This window comes from Dromiciops gliroides, chromosome 5 (genome assembly GCF_019393635.1).
Source record: "Dromiciops gliroides isolate mDroGli1 chromosome 5, mDroGli1.pri, whole genome shotgun sequence".
NCBI classification, from domain to species: domain Eukaryota; kingdom Metazoa; phylum Chordata; class Mammalia; order Microbiotheria; family Microbiotheriidae; genus Dromiciops; species Dromiciops gliroides.
Window position 1 is genome coordinate 148,350,471 of NC_057865.1, and position 21,375 is coordinate 148,371,845.

Consider the following 21,375-nt stretch of genomic DNA (forward strand, 5'->3'; position numbering starts at 1 on the left):
AGATAGGGGCAGCTAGGTGGCTCGGTGGATAGAACACTGGCCCTGGATTCAGGAGTACCTGAGTTCAAATCCAGCCTCAGACACTTAATACTTACTACCTATGTGACCCTGGGCAAGTCGCTTAACTCCAATTGCCTCACTAAAAAAAAAAAAAAAAAGAATTAAGATAAATTATATAAGTCTAGGAGCTGAGGGCGTCTAGGTGTTGCAGTGGACAGAGTGGCAAACCTGGACTCAAGAAGACTTATCTTACTGAGTTGAAATCCTGCCTCAGACACTTACTAGCTGTGTGACCCTAGGCAAGTCACTTAACCCTGTTTGCCTCAGTTTTCTCATCTGTAAAATGAGCTGGAAAAGGAAATGGCAAATCACTTTAATATCTTTGCCAAGAAAACCCCAAATGGGGTCACGAAAAGTCAGACACAACTGAAAAGACTAAACAACAAAACAAAAGAGTTAGGAGCCCTGGTATCTAGTCCAGGCTTTTGTACTAAGACTGGACTGTGATGTCTTTGGAAGAGACAATGAGGCCAAAGCCTTTGTGCTGCAACTCTGTCTCACTTAAATCCAATTCATCTACAAATCAGGAAATCACCCCATAATGTCATTGGTCCTATTTGAAAATGAAGGACAAACAATAACAACAATATAAGTCCTACTGATCTCTCCAGGAATATTAGATATTGCTCTCCTTGCCCTCAACAGTCTTACCAAATAGGTCTACTTACTAATTTCACATACACAACATTACATCTTCTTTCTTTATGTCCTGTCTCAAACTGTTTCTTCCAGGTTGAGGATGTGCTGTCTTAATTACTGTTTTCTGTGTATATATTTCATATTTACTTGTGTACGTATATATTGTTTCTCCTTATTGAATAGAATATAAACTACTTAAGAGCAAAGACTAGATTTTTCATCTGTTTGCCTAGCTAAAAGAAAAATGTCTGGCATACAGTAGGCACTTAATAAATGGTTATCAATTGGTTTTTTGTTGTTGTTGGGTTTTTTGTTTTTTTGTGGGGCAATGGGGGTTAAGTGACTTGCCCAGGGTCGCACAGATAGTACATGTCAAGTGTCTGAGGCCAGATTTGAACTCAGGTCCTCCTAAACCCAGGGCCAGTGCTTTATCCACTGTGCCACCTTGCTGCCCCCTATCAATTGTTTTTGAGACACTATGTGTCTGTAGGAAGTCACTTAATCCCTCTCACCCTCCATCTTCTCTTTTGTAAATAGAATGACAGATTTTACCTGCTCTTCTTATACTTACTTCATGGGATTATAGTGAGGATTAGATGATACAAAAGCTACCTCAAGGTTCTATGATATCACGTAGAAGCTCCCTCCACCAAAGCAAATTGCAGCTATCTGTGACTCATTTGCTGTCACACAACTAATCAGTTTCACAGCATTTGGACTTCGGTTTTCCTGACTATATTATATATCTAATGATAACAATTTGATTTATATAGTGATTTATGTATTTTACTTATATGCTATACATTTATATAATTTTTACAAAGCACTTCTCTAACTACCACCTTGTGGGATGATAATATGAGAATTCTTTAAAAACTTAAAAGTCATTATTAGTAAATGAATTATCCAGTATGCCGCCAAATGTAAAAGTTTATGGTAAGCATTTTGAGGGACAGTTAATGTTTATGTGAGTCTTTGAAAGTGAAAAACAAGTGGAAGATTTTGCTAATACTGGGCTTTGAACTTTAACAGGAAAAATCTGAAATATAACCCCCAAAAATGGTTTAATAAAAAGTTAAACAGGTCCTTTTCACATGGGTTGAAAGATGAAGATAAAAACATTAATTCCTCATAACAGATTATTCTTTCACTCTCATTAAGCAAATAGTTATTTGGGACAAGTCTTTGATCTTTGTTGCAGCCTGTTTTGAGCCAATATTAAATGGTCTTTTCCCTGCCTGTTTTGATTTAGGTCATAGTTTAATCACATCCTGATCTAATTATTTTTATAATCCTGGAACTTAATATTGTACTTAGGTGGTGATTGATGCAAATGAGTGTTAATAACCTAACAATCATCTATTGTGCAGGAGGAGTTTGTGACCCTGGAGAATCCCATGAAAATGATGTCATTCTCTACGCAAAGACTGAAGGAAGAAAAGAGCACATTACTCTGGATACACTTTCCTATTCATCCTACAAGGTAAACATAACCAGCCTAGAAAACTGGCCCTTCTCAGGCTGTATATTGATCGAAATTACCCCAGATACAAAGGGGAAAGTGTCTTCTGCCACCCACCCCATAGGAATGAAGCTGCTTGATTTAAATGAGATACTGTGCTATAGTTTATGGCTACGCCCTTATTGGACCCTTTTCATTCTTATACTTTTGAATTAGGGACTTACTAGAAAGGGGTGAAAAACTATCAGAGAAAAGAAGGCAGAGCCCGATACCCTAAGTGACAATTGGTCTTGTCCCCTTGAAAGCCCTGAAAGAATCTCTAATTATGCAGCCCCACAGGAGTGCCATCAGGCATAATTAATATTTATCCAGCATTTTGAGATTCCCCAGACGGGAAGCATTGTAGAAATGCAGATCATTATTACTGTTGCTTTCTTCTTGGCTAATTAGAACTGCTGAGGTCGACCTTTTTGCTTTGCCCTTTGGATTTAGGACAGGTGTTGACTCTAGTTGTTTGCAAACATCTTCAAAATTATGTGAGATGCTTGTCATGGGTTTGGGGGTGGGGGGTTCTTCTAATTGTACATTTATTTGTGCTGACAAAATCATTATTAGTTAGCTTTCGTTCAGCACTGATGCTACCCTGTAAAGAGCCTGAGGACAGTTTTTGCCCAGTGGGCTCGTAGTTGAGATTTGAAAGGGACAGTATAAACAGAGAGGACAGAATGGGAGATACCAACAGAAGGATGAAGAACAAACATGACCCACATGTTGTGGTCTGGGGTGCTCAGAAGGGAAGCTGTCACTAGCAATAGCTCAATAAGTTTTTCAGGCCAACTGAAACAAGCCTTGAGCATATTCTGAAGGTGTGAACAATTCAATTTTCCTTTTCTTAGTATGATACACGATTAGGCATTTGCCTAATTGTTTGCATTCAGACGCCCATTGTAGGTCTTTCTGGGTTGGAAAAACATTTTGTGCTGCTTAAAACAGACCATATTTTAGCAACTTTCGATGATATCAAATACCATCTGTGTGACTTAAGCTAAACAGAATGCAAACTCATATAATAAGGCATTTGGGAAACACACTTACTTTGAAACTGTCACAGTAGTACTAGTTAAGGCAGTAGTAGTTAAGCAAACATTAAGTTAAGTAGTACTAGCTAAATAAAGATATAAAAATTAGTTTGTATGAAGCAGGGAAGAATTCTACCAATATTTGAATGGGAAGATTTATGAATCAAATGTAATTATTATTATCTCCTTAGGGGTATGACCTTAGTCTAATTGAGTAAGCATTTATTAAATATATACTCTGTGCCAGGCATTATGATAGGTTGTGAGGATACAAGGACAAAAATAAAAGAGTGCCTACCCTCAAGGAGTTTATATTCTACTGCAGGGAAATAACATGCATATCAAGCTAAACAAAATGAAAGACAAAATACATAGAAAACAAATACAAATTTTGAGGTATCATTTGGAGCATTATCAACTAGAGGAGTTAAGAAAGGTTTCCTGTAGGAGGGGCTACTTGAACTATAAGCCTTTAAGGGAACTAGGGATCCCAAGAGATGGAGGTGAGGAGGGAGAGCATTTCACATATTTGGGCAGCCTGGGAGAGAGCCCAGATATCATGTACAGAGAACAGCAAGTAGTCCTGGAATGCAGAATATGTGAGGGGAAATAATATGAAGTCAACCTGGAAAGAATGTTTGAAGTTAGACTGTGAAGGGCTCTCAATTCCAAACACAGGGACTTCTATTTTATCCCAGAGACAACAGAAAAACATTAAGGTTTCTGAAGTAGAAGCGGTATGGGTAGATTGGTGTCTGAAGAATATCAGTTTGATACCAATGCAGAAGATGGATTTGAGAGCAGGAAGGCTATTGCAAGGAGAAGAATTGGGAGACTATTAGACCAGTCCTGATTAGAGGTGATGAGGGAATGAACTCACACAGTAGCCATAGGAGTGGAGATTAGAGGGTAGAACCTAAAAGATTTCATTTTGTTCAGTCATTTCAGTTCTTTCCCACTCTTCGTGACCCCATTTGGGGGTTTCTTGGCAAAGATACTGGATTGGCTTGCCATTTCCTTCTCCAGCTCATTTTAGAGATGAGAAAACTGAGATAAACAGAGTTAAGTGACTTGCCCAGGGTCATACAGCTAATGTGTGAGACCAAATCTGAACTCAGGCATTCTATCCACCATGCCACCTACCTGCCTCAAAAAATTTCATACCTGATTGCATATATAGAATGTGAGGGAGAGTAAAGGGGATAGCTCTTAAACAACAAAACCAGGTGACTAGAAGGATAGTGGCACGCTCAACAGAAAAATGAATGTTAGGAACAGGGGCAAATTTGGGGGGAAAGATAAACTAATTCTTCCTTAAACATGGTAAGCTTAAACACAAGATACTTGTGGAACATCCAGGTGAAGATATCTAGCAGGCAATTAGAGAGAGATGCCAGAGATGTTGAACTAGACCTCAGGTGAGAAGTATGGACTGCATATATATATATAGACCTGGGAATCATCTACATTAAGATAATGGTTGAATCCATCAGAGTTGATGAAATCACCAAGGGCAAAGTGTGGAAACTTTGATCTTCTTTTGTGTCCCCCATAATGCTATGCTCTGGGTACATAAATGGTCTCTTATTTATTATTGTTATTGCAAAGGATTTGTTCATTTTAAAGGTTCCATCTTTGGTTTCTGTTGTCATCAACCCTGAGCTTCAGACTCCTGCCACCAAGTTTTGTCTCAGACAAAAGAATCACCACGGAAATAATAGGAATGTCTGGGCAATAGATTTTTTCCATGTTTTGCCTGTTCTACCTTCAACAGTATCCCACATGATACAGTTTTCTATCAACCTCGGATGTGGAACCCATCAGCCTGGTAACAGGTATGAAGGCTAAGATTTTGGTCCAATATTAAATGAGAAAATAGATTTGGCTACTAGAAATAAAAATGAGTTGTCAGGTTGTGTGTGTGTGTGTGTGTGTGTGTGTGTGTGTATTACCTATAAAATCTTTTGGGCTTTAGAACTAAAACATTTTCATCCTTGTACAAAATTAGGTCACTTTAATAATAAACAAGCCTAAAAAAATAAAAAATAATAAACAAGCCTAATATTAATTTTCTATTATACACGTTTCCCAAATATATATGTATAACGTTACTATGAAAATTCAAATTGTCTTGCAAGTATCCTTGTTTTCTTGATCCTGATACCTTGGCCTCAGTTATGCCAAAAGATATCAGTCATGCTTTGAAATAGCAATATAAGCTGTGGAAGCCATCCACTGGAAGACAGAGCTTAGAGTGAAGGGAAAATAAATAATCTAAGAAAAACTTGACCCCATGTCAATATAGCGACCCCTACCCCTAATAACAGTCACTAAAATCAGTTAGCAATTGGAAGGCCAGGCATGACTTCTCATTCTTGATCACTAATGTTGCTTTTGTCCTGTCTCTAGCTTAGAATATGTCACTCTAGTTTTAGCATGATAAAATGGCAATGTGAGACGAGGTAATTGCCTTCCAATCTATCAATTTCAAGTGCTCTAACTCAGGTTATTATTTGCCACCTTGAAAATATTGAATTTCTCTTTGCACAAGTAGTGTGGCCATTTGTCAATCAAGAGCAGTTTGTGTATCAAGGAAAAGGAAAATAACTATTTGGGAAAAACCTCTTTAAGAGTTTTCTCTGTCCTACAAATACTGGCATTGTGTTCGGTCAGGTATGAATTGTTTTACTTTTCTTGTCTTTGGCCCATCTTCATCACTGATTCTTTTATTGATGGCAGTGTCAGCTTAGAATTTTCAACCAACCACGGGCGCTCCTGGTCTCTGCTTCACACCGAATGCTTACCAGAGATATGTTCTGGGCCACATCTCCCTCATAGTACTGTCTATTCTTCAGAAAATTATAGTGGGTAAGTATTTCCTTTCTGAAAATACTGGAAGATTTGAAACTTTTGACATGCCAAAGAATAAAAGTCTCCTCTTTTATGTCTGGCTGCCCTAAAATAAAGGGCAGGAACTATAGTGATTCTTTAAATACTCTAGAAAAGTGGCCTGGAAAAATAAAGAAAAATACTTTTGTTAATCTGGTCATAAATCCCCATCTTATCTTTTTTAATTATAGTTCAACAATGATTTTATCTTTAGAAGTGCCCGTTTATTGGATTCCAATTGCTTGTAATATAGTTTGTCAATTTTTTTGACACAAGTTAAAGTATAAGAAGGGAGATTTGTACTTTTTTCTCCCTTCAACTGCTTTTTTATTTTAAAAAATATTCTGAACTAAACATTAAAAAAATAACATTTTCAAATACAGAACAAAATGCAAAAAGAATTCCATGTGAAACCATGAATCTATTTCATACTATTTCCATACCACATACATACATACATATATGCATGTACACATATATGTACACACATATCTATATAAACAAATTCCATAGGCTATTCTCCAAACTTCCCTGCTCATCTGTGCCTTCCTCTGAACTACCCTATCATCTCTTTTGTGTGTATTTTACAATGTTTAAATGACCCTCTCTCTTTTGACATCACTTTTCCTAACCACTTCTTTTAAATCTTCTCCCAATTAAAAAAAATAGAGCCAAATAAAGCATATATATCCCATAGCCACGGCCAAAAATATGTTTCTTTCTATTCCTTATGTCCATCATGTCTCTGTTAGAAATTGAGTAACATGTTTATCATGGATCCTCTGCAGATGTGGTTGGTCATTGCTTTGATCTGAGTTCTTAAGCCTTTCAAAGCTGTTTTTCTTTACAATTTTGTTATCCTTTTACAAATTATTACCCTGCTTCCATTCACTTATCTCTGCATTAGCTCCTACTAAGATTCTTTGAAATTATCTATTTCCTCATCTCTCATGACAAGATAATATTCCAGTACATTCATATACCACAATTTGTTATCCATTCCCCCAATTGAAATATACCCCTTAGACTGTAGTTCTTTCATTTTTTATCCTCACTTGTTTCTCTACTGAGTCTCATGTATTTCAACACCAAACTGTTTGTATGTATGTGTTTAACCCTCCTTTGAACATTTCACATAAGAGTGAGGTTCATGTGATCTCCTCCTTCCTCCAAATTTATATACTTTTCACACACCCCAATCGTGAGAAATAACAAATTCTAGCCTCATCTTCCTCTTTGTATACTAACACATTCCTTTACCTCTCATCTCACTTCCCTCTTAAAATCCTCAGAACAGAAGCAATTCACCCACATATCTGTTTTTGTTTTACTCCCTCAGTAACTTTTATAGAATTTAAAGTTCTGAAGAGAAATTTGTTTCTTCTTCTATTAAAATGAGGGTGCCAAATCATCATATAGCCATTTCTAATTTCTCAAATAAATTTGCCTTTCTAGATTTCTCTTGACTCTTGTGTTTATATTCTAGAGTTCCTACTTACTGCTGGGGGTTTTATCAGAAATTCTTCTTTCTGGATACTTGAAATATTTTTTTCTTTGAAATTGGAGCTCTTGGCTTGGGCTATGATGTTACTGGCCTTTTCTTTTGAGGGATCCTTACAAGAAGTAAATTGTTTCTATCTTAATTTTGCCCTCTGATACTGATAGATATGGGCAATTTTCATTTATGATTTCTTTTAAATATATTAACCAGACTTTTTAATCACTATTTTAAATGATTCCAGTAGTTCTTAAATTATTTATCCTCAACTTGTAGTTCAGTGTTCTAATATCAAATATCTCACATTTTCTTATATTTTTTCATTTTTTTATTTTGTTCTAATATTTTCTTGCTACCTCATGCAATAATTGATTTCTCTTTGGTCTGTTCTGGTTTTCAGGTATTCATTTTAGGGATAAAGTTTACTTTTTTCTTTTCTAAGTTAATTCTCCTTCTAGTTTTTTCTTCCAGAGTTTTTATGTTGTTGTTTTTTTTTTTAATCTCTTGCTTCACTTCTAGATACTCATGTAATTTTTATGGGAAATACATTTCTTCCTTTGAGTCTCTGTTTACATTTGTTTTGGAGCTGCTCTCTCCTTCTTGGATGGACTTTGAGTCACCTTTAGAATTATAATAGGGGCAGCTAGGTGGCACAGTGAATGGAGCACTGGCCCTGGATTCAGGAGGGACCTGAGTTCAAATCTGGCCTCAGATACTTGATACTTACTAGCTGTGTGACCTTGGGCAAGTCACTTAACCCCAATTGCCTCCAAAAAAAAGGATAGAATTATAATAATGTTTTATATTGATCATTGTCTACTTTGGTTTACTCACTCCTCTAGTTCCTGAATTGGAGCTATGTCTCAGGACTAAACTCTGTTTCCTATTACACTTTCTGGTGGGTTGCTCCACCCTGGATCACTTGAGTTCTTGCACTGATCTTCACCTCCCATGATTAGCTTCCCCTCCCCTCTGTCTTTGAGATTCTGGGAGCTGGATCTGCAGGGCCCTGTATGGCTTCTTAAGACATTGACATCAGAGCCCTTCAGTGCCTGGAATGTTATCTTCAAAGTGCTGTAACACTCTTGGTCACTGCCTCTCCTGCTAATTTTCAGCATATCCACTGTGGGTTAACTACCACCATGGGGTGTTCCAACTACATTAAGCCTTTCTAAGAGGTGCATTCAGCTCTCTTAAGTCCAGCCACAGATTCCTGTAGATTACAATTGTCTCTGGGTGTGCTCAGAGGTTGACAGCTTTTTTCCTTAAAGTGAAAAAGACTTCTGCAACAGCTTCTTCTTTATTGCCCATGAACTTCTAACCAACAATTTTTTTTCCGTAGTTCTGGACTGAAAGAGATTTACTGTTGTTTCCTCTCATTGAATTGCTTGATCATCATTTAGTCTAGTACTAATTTCAGGTATTTTACTGAAGTAGGAGTAGCTAGGTCCCAATTAGAGCACACAATGAATCCCATGAAATAGTCACATTATTTGAATTCAGTTATAATTATATGCAAAATATAGTCATTGTTTCCAACTCAATGGAAATATGTAATGGAAAAGATTTTAAATAAGGTTTTTATGTTTGCTAACATAATACATATAGCAAAAAATTTAAATTATACTTCTGATTAAAGTTTATTACAAAATAATAGATATAGAAAGCAAAATGTAAAACATTTAAAAATTGCTAAAAATAAATTTACACTGGGGCAGCTAGGTGGCACAGTGGATAGAGCACTGGCCCTGGATTCAGGAGGACCTGAGTTCAAATCTGGCCTCAGACACTTGACACTTACTAGCTGTATGACCCTGGGCAAGTCACTTAACCCCAAATGCCTCATCCAAATAAATAAATAAAAATAAGCTTACACTTAGCATATGATGAAAATGTCGTTATTGTAATTTAAAATATTTTAGCAGTATAGACTGAACTACCTTTTCCCCTGTGAATCTTCACACATAAGCTGGTAGATACAGAGAGCTTATCTATATGTCAGTAAATTTTGCATGCTCACCTTCTCACACAAGTGTAGTTTACTGACTTGGAGCATTATCTAAAATCAATAGTGCTGTCTGTCAATGCAGGATTGTTGTCCTTGTGGTATTTTGCAACAGCTGGGCTAAAATATCTTGAGAACCCATCTTTGAAAACTGCTTTCATTGCCCGTGCTTTATTATTTGACCCCCAAAGAACTGTAAATGATCAGTGGCCTCTCAGAGCATAAGGATTTAAAGGTCTAGAAGTATTTGGTTGTGAATTACAATCCCTTATGCATTACCTCCCCCCCAAATTTCCAGGTGACCTTAGACATTGTAAGTCAAGTTTAAGGTGTTTTATGTCTTAGAAATATAAATTTTCTTACTAGCTGTGTGACCATGAGCAAGTCACTTAACCCTCATTGCTCTGCAAAAAAAGAAAGAAATATAAATTCTAAAAGTCTTTTTTTTGCCGAAAGAGCCTATTTCATCCACATTAAAATTTTGTTGGTCAGTGTACCCGCTTTCTTCACTTATTTTCTTCAAAACAACATCTCAAAGTGTCTTCATCTGCACTGACCACCTCTTTGGTCATTTTAATATTATGCAATTGAACTCAATTTTAAAAGTGATCAAACCAATCAGTACTTTCAGCAGAAGTATCTAAGGAAACTGAGGCAAACAGGGTTAAGGGATTTGCCCAGGATTACACAGCTAGTAAGTGTCTGAGACTGGATTTGAACTCATGAAGATGAGTCTTCCTGACTTCAGGCCTAGCTGCCCACTTACCAGCCTTCCAAAGGAAGGAAGCCAAGGTTAGTCATACAGATGGATTATTTCCTAGCTTTTGTTTACTATGCTTTACCCTGAGAAGGATGATGCGAGCTATGATACAGCACTCTCCTCACATAGGTGGTAAGTAGATATCCTGTCTCTGAACAGCAGCTGTAGAGCAATCTATCTAAGGATTTCACACCAACTTTAAAAAATAAAGAATGTGTTTGAACCAAGTGCAAAGTTCAACAAGACAAAACTGAGAATTGGAAAGAATATTACCTTATTAACACGAAACACATTTTAGCAAGTATGTGTCAGTTTACAATTATCCCTAATAACAAGTTCAGCTGCATAGTAATTTAGGTCAGTAGATAGGTCATAATAAGTTAATAGATTGTTGGATCAGGCATGTGTCCGTCAAAAATTATCCCTAATAAATTTGGATGCATAATAATTTAGTCAAAGGTTAATGTTGTTGGAGCTAAAGGGACGTTAGAAATCAAATATTCCAGCCTTCTAATTCTCTATATGGGGAAACTGAAGCCCAGAGGCTGTGAGTCGCCCAGGATAACAAAGGTAACTAATAGCAGATCTGAGAATGAGATTCTAGAATCTTGATTTCTAATCCAGAGTTATTTTTACTATGCTACAGAGTTTGAATATGAGTACAAGTGAATTAAAGAGAGATTAGCAAAATAGAAATGGCAAACCACTCTAGTGTCTTTGCCATCAAAATCCCAAAGGATTTCATGAAGAGTTGGACAAGACTGAAACAACTGAACAACAATACATGCAGAATATCTTGTGGAAAAAGTAATTGATGAGAATTTGAACTTAGCAATGAAGTTACTTTTGTGTTTTCAATTTCTTGCAGGTGGAACCGAATAACTATCCCCCTCCCTAATGCAGCACTAACTAAGGACACTAGGATTCGCTGGAGACAAATGGGACCAATCGTTGGAAACATGTGGGCGATTGATAATAGTTAGTATTTATGCCTATTATAATCACATACCATTGATGTAAACTCTTCCTGCACTTTTGTTGGTTCAGCACAGACTTCATCACATTTGTAAGTTATGGCCTGCAATTCATTAAACACTCTTTCTTCCTTTGTGCCTGTGCTTTCTGTTAGGAAGCCCAGGGATGAGCAATCAGAAAAGGCAGTGGAGTCAGCAATAAAAGGTCCCGGTATTTTGCAACATACATAATTAAAATGTTTTAAAAGCCCTGAAATTCAAACTCCTGGGCTTGATGACAAGGGATAGCCTAGCATTCCCTTCAACTGTTTACATCGAATTAACATAAATATATTCCATGCTGCGCTATTAAAATAAGGCCTATTCTTCTCTTAGTAGCTGCCACAACATCTGGGATGCTCATATGCTAAACACAGAAGACCTTCATAAAGAAACACCATCACTGTAACAAAATGCAAAGCCTAAATGATTCATGAGAGTGTAAATATGCCATCTATACTATCTGCAACATCTGTCACAAATGTTCCTTCCTTTCTTTTTCCATTGCCACCACTCTAGTGTAGACCAGATGTACTATTGCAATAGACTATTAATAGGACTTCCTGCCTTCCCTCCCACAACCCTTCCATTCTTTCCTTAATATTGCTGCATGACTTCCCTTTCTCATATGTAGTTCTGGGCTTCCCACCACAATGTTCAACCTTCATTGGCTCCCTATTACCTACCAACTAAAGTTCAATCTTTTTTTCCCAGCAGTCCCAGCATCCCACAATATAATGCCAACTCATCTTCCCTACTTTATCTCATATTGCTCTCCTTCATTAATTTTGTGTTCCAAGCAAACTATATCAGTCTGTCTCCTCCAAATACATGTTGAACTTTCCTGCCTCCATACCTTGGCTCATGCTTTTACCTATGCTTGCAATATCCTTATTCTAATCCACCTATCACATTTCTACTTGTCTTTTAAAATCCAGCTCAAATGTTTCTTCTACCATGAAGCCTTTTCTGATTGGTAACAACCTCAACCTCGAGACTCATGGCACGGAGTTTTGCAAACCTCAAGCACACTGACCAAGTACTAGTGTGTTTTAGTTTCTATATATGCTTCTGTCCCCCTTACTAGACTATAACCTCCATGAGAATGACAGCCTTTTCTTTTTTTTTCTTTTTTCTTTTTTTTGGTGAGGCAATTGGGGTTAAGTGAATTGCCTAGGGTCACACAGCTAGTAAGTGTTAAGTGTCTGAGGCTGGATTTGAACTCAAGTCCTCCTGACTCCAGGTCCCATGCTCTATTCACTGTGCCACCTAGCTGCCCCTGACAGCCTTTTCTTATCTAAACAGTTTGTGGCACAGTGTGCTGCATGCCTTAGACACAAGATAAATGTTTGCTGAACTGAATCGAATTCATGAACTTCTCTGAAGATGAATTTATTAAATTACATGAAGAAATTCCAAATACAAGGAAGTCAGGGTAATTCTTTGGGAAAGATACTGTAGTGTCCTGCTTATAGTCAGTATTTGTTAAGTATCTAATCTGCCCCCATCAGTATATGATACATCATCAGTGTAAGGTTAAACAAATGAAATGACAGTAGTTGATAGTGTTGCCATAATGCAAACCTGGAAGCAGGAAAATCTTAAATTCTGTCCTCAACCAAGGCAGAGAACTGCCTCAGGGCTCAACCTGAGCAACTCCCTCAAAAGAACAACAATAAGCAGCTCTCTGTCTTATGTGCAAGATGGAGAACATGACACTTGCCTCCTTCAGGGAAATCTGTGAGAATTCACTAATGAAGGATTTCTTTTTCCTTCCTGATTCCTTCTGAATCCGAGTCCTTTCTGAAAATAGAAAATCATATGTTAAGATACTATAATTGTGAAGAAAAGCAAACTGGTAGATGTCAGTGGATGTCAGAATTCTGTTAGGGATATATACGTGTGTGTGTGTGTGTGTGTGTGTGTGTGTGTGTGTGTGTGTGTGTGTGTGTGTGAGAGAGAGAGAGAGAGAGAGAGAGAGATCTATTATTATGGAGTCAGATTCAGTGTTTATGCTGCTTAATTACAATTCACGCTTCTAGAAAATTTTAAGGTTTATAAATCACTGTCTGCAACCCTGTAAAAACATTATGCAAGAATTATAACTTCAATTTTACAGACAAGAAAATTGAAATTCTAGGAGAGATGAGATTGAAGCCCAGGTGTCTTGACCTTAAGTCTAAATTCTTTTTGTCTGGATTGCCACAGTGCCTTTCATAAGGAAAGAACCTTTGGAAACTTCCTTATGGTACTTAACTTAAAATTAGCATGTAGTTTACAAAGAGGAAAAAATCACTATTGTTTGTTATTTTTAAGTTTTGCATAAGGGGGTTGTCATTCTTCTGAAAAAAAAGATGAAAGTGGTCACACAGGGGGAAAATATACTTTTTTTTCCATTCACTCAAGGGAAAAAAAGAAATTATTTGTTCATCACCAAGAAAATTTGTAACCTAGGATTATTCTTTAATCTATTAAAACTCTTGGTTAGAAAATTATGGTGACAAAGAACACTTTTCTTAAAACTAAATTTTAGTCGGTGCCTTGGAGGTATCACTTTTTCATTCTGATGGAGACTTTTTTATCGCTCAAATCAATGACTTTTTGAACTCTTTATGCCTAGTTTAGTAGGTTTGGGGAACTACCTGGCATCACCTCTAGGCTGTGCTGAACCACAGAACAAATGAGCCCATCTGAAAAACATAAGGCATGTATGCCTGGAGCCATTGAATTAGGTTTTCTCTGGGGAGAAAAATGGTATCCATTTACATCCTAAAAATGGTTATTTCCTTGGCTTTACTTTCCTGAGTGCTAATTACATATATTGCATAGTCCATGGGAGCAGCCAAGGGCTGCTTATGCTTGATATAAGTACCGTATTTGTCATCAGCTTCATCTGTCCAAAAGCATGCACAAAAACCTATGCCAATGTGTCATTGATCCTGTTCTATCCTGAGGCAAGGCCAAAGTAGGACCATACCATGAACAGACTAGAAAGCCTTTTTTGGCACACAGGTTGGAGAATGAGAAAAGGCAAAAGCTGGAACATTCCTATTTGGGAAGTATATGGGCAGAATGGCCAGATTGACTATGAACTTCCAATAGAGAGTGGGCAACATGGGATGCTCAGCTGCAAGAGATGCTAGGGCCAGATGAGAAGGCTATGTCTAGATAAGAAGCAGAACCAGACTCAAGCAAAACATGAAGAGCATGTAAAAAAAAAAAACATGGTCTTGGGGTTTGATACTGAGAAAACAAAAAGCATCCAAGTTTCATGTAGTTTGTAACTTAAAATCCCCAGTTTCTTAGGGACACTGGTATATTCTTCGTTCCCCATGTTGAGAAGTAACATGACATAATGAATAGAGAGCACAGCATCTGGGAGGCTTAAATTTCAATTGAGTCGCCAACTAGCTTTGTGGCACTTGGCAAGTGACTTAACCTGTCTTTAGGTCATTTTTCTGAAGAAGTTGGATTTCATGACATCAAAAGTACCATTCAGTTCTAAATTTACGATCTGAATTTGGATTTGTAACTTCATACAATTAGTGGGGTACTGTAATTTTTTTGTGGGGCAATGGGGGTTAAGTGACTTGCCCAGGGTCACACAGCTAGTAAGTGTCAAGTGTCTGAGGCTGGATTTGAACCCAGGTACTCCTGAATTCAGGGCCAGTGCTCTATCCACTGCGCCACCTAGCTTCCCCGGGGTACTGTAATTTTTAAAAAAGAATATGTTGTTATATCAACATCCTTGGGGAAATAGGCCTTTTTAAACTGTTCAAGAGATTTGTTGTTCTCTCCAAGTTGATTAAAATTCAGAAATATGTTTAAGAACTGTAAGTAATTGGTCATCCCAATTATGTTAACATATAGAGTTGGAAATTTCAAGAAAGATTGTCTAGCCTGATCCTTTGTTGACATATCCAGATACTCCTTTGTGACATTCTTTTTTCCCCAAGAAAGAATATGAACCTTATAAAATATAATGACTCTTGATAAAATATTTTCTTTTTAAGTAGTTTGAGGAAAATAGATTGCACAAAGGAGATTCATAATCACATGTCCTCTATTCTACTCTATTCAATATATGCCAAAATCTTGAAAAAAATTATCTGTGCACTCTAGCAAGTTTGTAACTTAAGCAATTAACTTGTCATAGAAGACACCATATGTCACCCTCAGTTTCCCTGAACTTCCCCAATTGGAGACCATATGCTAAACATCTAAAGTACAATATTTCATATTTTGTTTCATAAAATTATTCCATGTGTGGGTGATAGTTTTAGTTTTTCCAATAACCTAGCCTTTATTTACGTAAACCTTTGTTTTCCTTCGGCAGTTTATATTGGTCCATCATGCCTCAAATTCTGCTCTGGAAGAGGACAATGTACTCGAAATGGCTGCAAGTAAGCACTCTAATAATAATATTTGAGGGTTTTTTTAATGTGTTTTGTGTTGCAGGCCACAGGTGGTTGTGCTTTTTCGTGTTAGGTTGGTTAGGTTCTACCAAGGACAAATGCAAAATCTATTGAACATAAAATCAATGCTATAAAATTAACATCATCATCATTATTATATTCCTTATAAGTAGAGTTTCATAATTTTCTAGGTAAACCTAAAAAAATTAGACCAGTCTTTCCATTTTGTAATCTACTGATTAGATACTTTACCATGTATTTTCTGCACACCAATCCAAAATGTTATGTTGTCCTTCCACTAACTTGGGCTTTACTCTGAGTGTTATTATTTTTATAAATGAAAATGAAAATGTTTTCTAAATTAGCTACAAAACCAGCCACTTACTCATGTATACAGGAAACAAAATAATTCAGGATAGACAGAACAGGTATAATTTAGCAACTCTAATGAGAAAACTAATACTTCACCTCATCTGTAAGTCGCTTTTCCTTTTGAGGAAACTTGTTTGTGAGATTTTGAATATACTTTCTGCCTCATGCAAGTGTTTAACCAATGAGGGTTAAATGACTTGCCCAGGGTCACACAGCTAGTAAGTGTCAAGTGTCTGAGGCTGGATTTGAACTCAGGTCCTCCTGGATCCAGGACCAGTGCTTTATCCACTGAGCCACCTAGCTGCCCCCTTATTATCTTCATTGTACAGATGAGGAAACTGAGGCCAAGAGGGTTTAGGTGAATTGTGCTCACACAGCTAGTAAAAATATAAAGAAGGATTCAAACTGTGGTCTTCCTTAATCTAAATCCAAAATTAACCACTATGCTAATGAACTCTTGTGAGTCATTTTGTTGAGATACTGGTTTCTTTATGAAGTTCTTCCATATTTGCCCTATAAACTTTGATGTTTTATTAGACCTATTATCTCATCGATGTGGCCTATAGTAATGGAGATTGCAACCTCTATTTCTCCTCTCAACCTGTGCAACTCTTGTATAAGCCCCTCCAGAAAATCTCATGAGGTGTCTGCCCAATTTACAGAGCACCTTCTTCTGGCATCCAAGATACCATAATCTAAATAATAGCACATTGGGAATTTGATAGATAATTTCTGGTGGTCCATATCGGTATTTGAAATGAAAAGAAATCTACAAAGCTCAAATTAATTTATTACCTAGTACCTAAGCCACATGTAATTGTGTATTAATGCAATGTATAGGTTCAACAAGCATTTGCTAAATTTCTAATCTTTGTCTTTGACCTATATACATTTCTATTTTGGTCTATATGAACATCCATTCTGCTTTCCCTCATCCTTCCTACACACATGTCCCCAAAATAGAGAATAATTTAATGGACATTCATTATGGATATTCAGGAGCATCATTGCATGTCTTAGACATGACATTTATGAGAATGGACAAGCCAATGTCAACGTTTGAAAATCTTTTAAGGCATCCAGCTTCCAATCAAGAGAGTTCTGTGAATGGAATATTTAGAAATACAAGAAAAATTGCAAAGATGTGAAGAAATTTTCAGAGCAGACAAACATGGTTTAATTAAAAGAATGCTGGTCTTAGAGTCTGAGGACTTGGATTTGAATCCTGGGCAAACACTTCACTTCTCTTGGCCTCAGTTTCTCTTTCGGTAAAATGAAGGGATTGGATTCAAAGATATATAAATTCCCTTATAATGCTAAATGTATGATCATTGTTTTTCAGGGAGAAAAGCAAAGTTTTCTCCATAATATTTTCACCAAATTTCATCTCAAATGCCTTGGCAAATAAAGTGGATTCTTCACATCTAAAAGTGATTGCCTAAATAACTTTCTCAGGTTTCCTTTATGCTCCACTTCTACATGGTTGATGCCTTTTCTTTATGTTTCCCATAATGCTACAAAATATTAATTTAATATTTTCTTTGTTCTATAGCTCCTGAAAGATATTAATTTTGAGTCTAAAATTAATGTTTTTATCCAATATGCTTTCTGAAAGGAAATATTTATAAAGTAGTATCAAGGAACGTTTTTCTTCAAAAGCTTCTACATAGTATCAGCTGAATTTTATTAAGATAAATATCAATGTCAACAATAATTGTTTCAAAAATAGATGTGAGAAGTCATTTTAAACCTTTACTATTTAATCTATATAATCATTCATATTATATAGTGCTTTAGGGTTTGCAAAATTTTTCCCCAAGACCAACTCTATCAGATAGATATTCCAAGTACTACTATCCATAGATGAGGAAACTAAGGCTCAGGAGGCTGTTTCTTACCCAAGGTCACAGAGCTGGAAAATGACATGAGCATGTTTGAAATTCATGTTTGAGTATTCCTGAATATCCTTCCATCAGTTCTCTGGAGTGGGGTGGAAAAATGGGCTGGCTAAGGTGTCAGCCATGCATGTATATCCATAATCAGAAAGGTATTTTTTATTTAATGTGCACTTCCTATTCAACTACTGCGTGCATATTCTCTCCACTAGGGAAGCTACAAATAAAATAGAATGCAGGATCTACGTCTACCCAGAATGCACTGGTAGGAGTGCAAAATGCAAACTTAGAGGCAATGTGGCATAGTAGAAAAGCTCCAAGATTTGGAGTCAAGTGACCTCTGGGTTCAAATTCAACCCTTGACCTGACTATATGACAATGGGTAAATTATTTAGACTCTCTCCCCAGTTTCTTCATCTACAAAATGGAAATGATATTTGTAATCCTTACCTTATTAGGATTTTTATGAAGATCAAATATTGCTGTATTCACTAAATTCTTTGAAAACTTTAAAGCACCATACAAAATCCAGTTATAATATACAGTATTTTGAAATGAACGAGTTCAAGATTCCATATGAGGTCTGAATAAGAAGGTAAAAAATAACTACAGGGATCAAAAAATCTTCCTAAAAGAGGTGGCATTTGAGTTGCACTTTAAGGAATGGGAAATGATTCTATAGGTGAAGCTTGGAAGGACATTCTAGGCATAGGGAAGAGTACAAGTAAAGGCAGAGAGGTTTTTTTAAAAAGTGTAGTTTACTGGAATGTAGAGTAATTGAGGAAAGGTGAGAATATAAGGATAAGTCCATGTCAGATAATGGAGGGACTGGAATGACAGGCAAAAGAGTTTGCAACGAATGCTACCATTTGGGGTGTTTGGGGCTATGTAGATTCAGGAAAGATAGTCAGTTTCTTTGGAAACTACTCATAATCTGGTAGCCAACTATGGCATTATCCTTTGGCCAATGCCGTAGGAATGTTTTCTTTTTTTAAGTTCCTTTTGATTATGAAATATTTTTTAGATACATTAGTGACTTGAACAGGATATTATGAAGAGTCACTTTCTCCCAAATTTCATTCTGTAGTAAACTAGATTACATTGAGATTTCAGTGTTCTTATAGGAAAGGGAAAAAAGATAGGGGGAAAAAAGCAAAGAAGATGGTATCAAATAGAAAAAAATACACAAATGAGTTCCTGGTTAAATCACAAAGTCTTTGATTTCATTGTTCTAGAGAATTGCCAGAAGGGGGCGGGGGGATGAGGGGAGGGAAAGAGAATTGCCACTGAGAAGCTCCATTTACCAATGCATACTGGCTCCTGGCCTCCAACTTATAATGTTAGTTGCCTGAGGTACTATGTATAGTAATTTGCTCAGGGTCACGCAGCATTAAGTGTAAGAGGCAGAACTCCATCCCAGGTCTTCTTGACTCCAGGCCAACTAAATGTTTACTGTACCACACCTCTCTCTTAAAGATAATACCCTTCAAATTGTTGCTATTATTCCCAGTGTTAAATTAAAGATACATTTAATGGTTTCTTCACTTGAGTTTGTCTCAAGTGCCCTAGTCAGTTCATATCAAAACAGAACATGCCCGCAAACAAAATATTTTTTCTTGGAGCTCTACCAAACAGGGATCCTAATTTCTAATAAGGGAATCCATATGGATTAAGAGTTAGTATTTTTCTGACAGCAAGGTGGTATAGTGAATAAAGTAACTGCCCTGGATTCAGGAGGACCTGAGTTCAAATTTGTCCTCAAACACTTGACACTTACTAGCTGTGTGACCCTAGGCAAGTCACTTAACACTCATTGCCCCACAAAAGAAAAGAAAAGAAATAAAAGAGTTACTATTTTTCCATAATAATGTTGGTAGTCTGTGGATTTTAAGGAGTCAAAACAAGGAAACTAAAGAACGGAATGCAATTGTATTTTCCAATTCAAAGTAATAGAATTTTATCTCCTGAACACATTTCAAGTTAAAGCATAATCATTGCATTTTACTTAGCTGAAAATACACCATTTGCATTTAAAACATCATCCACAGACTTTCAATTTTTAAAAAATATACCTCAGAAAGAAGTCTCCTGTTGATGGAATTTGTTATGTAGTTTTGATGATCATCACCTTGAAGCAAATTATATACTTTGCAGACTGCACCTTTATTGAGTAACTTCAGGATAAAACTATTCATGAATATAGGTATCCATGTAGGTGAAATATGTAGAATTTGTTGAAGATGCACAATGAATTATTGTTTTAATCATAACCGTTTTTATAGCACTGCTCTGCCAAGAATACATCTGTTGAAGATATTTACAATTATCCAGACCCTGCTGACTCTTCAAATTCAGAACTCTCCAAAGGCTAATAAGCTCCATTTACTATTCAGTCAAATACTTGACTTTATTCTCCCAAAAGGAGATTCAGAAAAATCTCTGAAAAAGCAAAAGATTAAAATTGAAAGCAACATGGTTTAATAATTAATTTTGCTGTATTTCTCTGACAGGTGTGACCCTGGATTTTCAGGTCCAGCTTGTGAAATGGCATCCCAAACATTCCCAATGTTCATCTCTGAAAGCTTTGGAAATTCCAGGCTCTCCTCTTACCACAACTTTTACTCTATCCGTGGTGCTGAAGTTAGTTTTGGCTGTGGTGTCTTAGCCAGTGGAAAGGCATTGGTTTTCAACAAAGATGGGAGGCGTCAGCTCATTACATCCTTTCTTGACAGCTCACAGTCCAGGTGATCTAAGAAATGAATGGCAAAGTGATATAACTAATTTAATTTTCTGATCTATGTATTTTCAAATTTTCTCTTATTTCCATAAAATGTTACTTTAACCTTTCTCTAAATTATAATTAAGGTTGGAAACAAGGGTTAATTTGGGGTTAATCTTTTTTTTTTAGTGATTCAAGTGCTTAGCAAATGACTTTAGGGTATTTATTACCAGCCAGATGGAAAAATATGAAATGTTAGCATCAAAAAATGTGTGCCAGAGCCAAGTGCTAATTAATTATTTATATTGTTTTATTTATTTGACAGCTTGTGGTGGCTGATTATATCCATTCCATGCCTTCCCTTCCCCCAGTACCTAATAAATAATTCAATACCATGATGACTGGCACTTTAAATGTGTATGTGTCATATATACATATTTTGTGTGCAAGTATATTTTTGTGAATTCAAATAAAATATACATTCCCTTCTATTACATATGTTTACATGTGTGTGTACATAGACATACATGTATGTGTGTGTATGAATACACTTTCCACACTGACATTAA

At 36.4% G+C, this 21,375-nt stretch overlaps 1 protein-coding gene across 4 annotated transcripts in view; it reads left to right on the forward strand.

The window, feature by feature from the left end:
• The window catches only part of RELN (reelin), a 577,995-nt gene that overhangs the window by 357,508 nt on the left and 199,112 nt on the right, over positions 1-21,375 (forward strand). For all 4 annotated transcript variants that reach the window (XM_043965756.1, XM_043965757.1, XM_043965754.1 and 1 more), the window contains exons 13-18: positions 2,070-2,182; positions 4,867-5,075; positions 5,980-6,108; positions 11,261-11,370; positions 15,742-15,808; positions 20,598-20,831. In XM_043965756.1, the coding sequence (XP_043821691.1) occupies positions 2,070-2,182; positions 4,867-5,075; positions 5,980-6,108; positions 11,261-11,370; positions 15,742-15,808; positions 20,598-20,831 (862 nt within the window). The remainder of the gene's footprint in view (positions 1-2,069; positions 2,183-4,866; positions 5,076-5,979; positions 6,109-11,260; positions 11,371-15,741; positions 15,809-20,597; positions 20,832-21,375) is intronic.